This window comes from Propithecus coquereli, unplaced genomic scaffold, assembly GCF_000956105.1.
Source record: "Propithecus coquereli isolate 6110/MARCELLA unplaced genomic scaffold, Pcoq_1.0 Scaffold1009, whole genome shotgun sequence".
Lineage (NCBI taxonomy): Eukaryota > Metazoa > Chordata > Mammalia > Primates > Indriidae > Propithecus > Propithecus coquereli.
Genome location: NW_012133959.1, coordinates 21,461 through 22,893, shown reverse-complemented (window position 1 = coordinate 22,893; position 1,433 = coordinate 21,461). Strand labels below are relative to the sequence as shown.

At 49.7% G+C, this 1,433-nt stretch overlaps 1 protein-coding gene across 1 annotated transcript in view; it reads left to right on the top strand.

Moving 5' to 3' along the window:
* The window catches only part of LOC105809062 (nuclear pore membrane glycoprotein 210-like), a gene marked incomplete at its 3' end in the record, with an annotated part of 56,971 nt that overhangs the window by 37,267 nt on the left and 18,271 nt on the right, over positions 1-1,433 (top strand). The window contains exon 3 of the mRNA XM_012642823.1: positions 618-782. Within this exon, the coding sequence (XP_012498277.1) occupies positions 618-782 (165 nt within the window). The remainder of the gene's footprint in view (positions 1-617; positions 783-1,433) is intronic.

The following is a 1,433-nucleotide window of genomic DNA, read 5'->3' as shown; positions in this document are numbered from 1 at the left end:
TGTAATTGCATTTCAGTTTTCTACAATGTACAGGGCTGTCACATAGGCCAAAGTCAGTGAAAGGTGCAGCCCCTGGAGAATCTGATGACGCGGAGGGGGGCGGGCGCCTGGCGTCTTTCTCCCATTGCAGAGGCTCTCACAAGTTTTCCTGAGGAGGAGGTCCCAGGTGGGGGACGCAGAGTGGGCAGGGGAATAGGCCAAGGAGCAGGGGCCGAGGGCTCATCGCAGACACAGGCCTCTCCCTCTGTGCAGCTTGGCCTGGCCCTTCCCAACCTCCATGGACTTCAGGGCTTTTGTGGGGAGAGAAGGCGAGCTCCTGGTGGCTGTAGCATCCACAGAGTTTGCTCTGGCTCCTCTCCTTTCTATTTAATTATTACTAATTTAAGTCAAGATGTGACATAATGTTGAGTGAGGTGCTCAGTGCTCAGCATGTTTTAGTAATGACCTTGGCCTGTGTGCCTGGCATTCACACAGCGTTCCCCTGGGATTTCTGGGGCCTGAAGCTGGGGGTTGGGAGTGACATCTTCTTTCATTACTCTTAACTCCTGTATTCTCATATTTTTTTAAAAAACCTTTTTTCTCTTGCCCATACTGACCCCCCCATTCCCCAACCCCAGCTCACATTTTCTACCCTCTTCTTTGTGCCAAGAACGTGCGCCCTGCAGAGGTCAGGCTGCTGATTTTGGAAAACATCCTTCTGAATCCAGCGTACGACGTCTACCTGATGGTGGGGACCACCATTTGCTACAAGGTGCAGAAGATCAGGCAAGGGAAGATCACAGGTGACTCAGTGGCTCCATAATCATGGCAGATGCTTCCCCCTGCCCCTTTTTTATTGTGGTAAAATACACATAACATTTACCATCTTTACCATTTTTAAGTATATAATTCAGTCGCATTAAGTACATGCAGCCATGGTGGTGCAGCCATCACCAACATCCATCTCCAGAATTTTTCGTCTTCCCAACCTGAAACAGTCCCCGTTCGACACTAACTCCTAATTTCCCCTTCCCCAGCCCTTGGCACCCACCATTCCACTGTCTGTGAATCTGACTCCTCTAGATACCTCACGTAAGTGGAATCATGTGGTATTTGTCCTTTGCGTCTGGCTTCTTTCACTTGGCACAGGGTTTCCAAGGTTTATCCACGTTGTAGCAGGTATCAGAATATCCCTCGGCATTAAGGCTGAATCACATTCCGCTGTATGGATAGACCACGTTTGGTTTGCCCATGCATCTATCAGCGGACACTTGGGTGGCTTCCACCTTTTTGCTGTTGTGAGTAATGCTGCCGGGAACTCAGGTGTGCAGATATCTGAGTCCCTGCTTCCAATTATTTTGGGTATAACAGTTCTTCAGTGTTAGGAAGTCAAGAGCTGTGGGCTTCGCGTTGGACTGGGTTTTTCCCCTGGTCTGAGCATACTTGGGTGATCC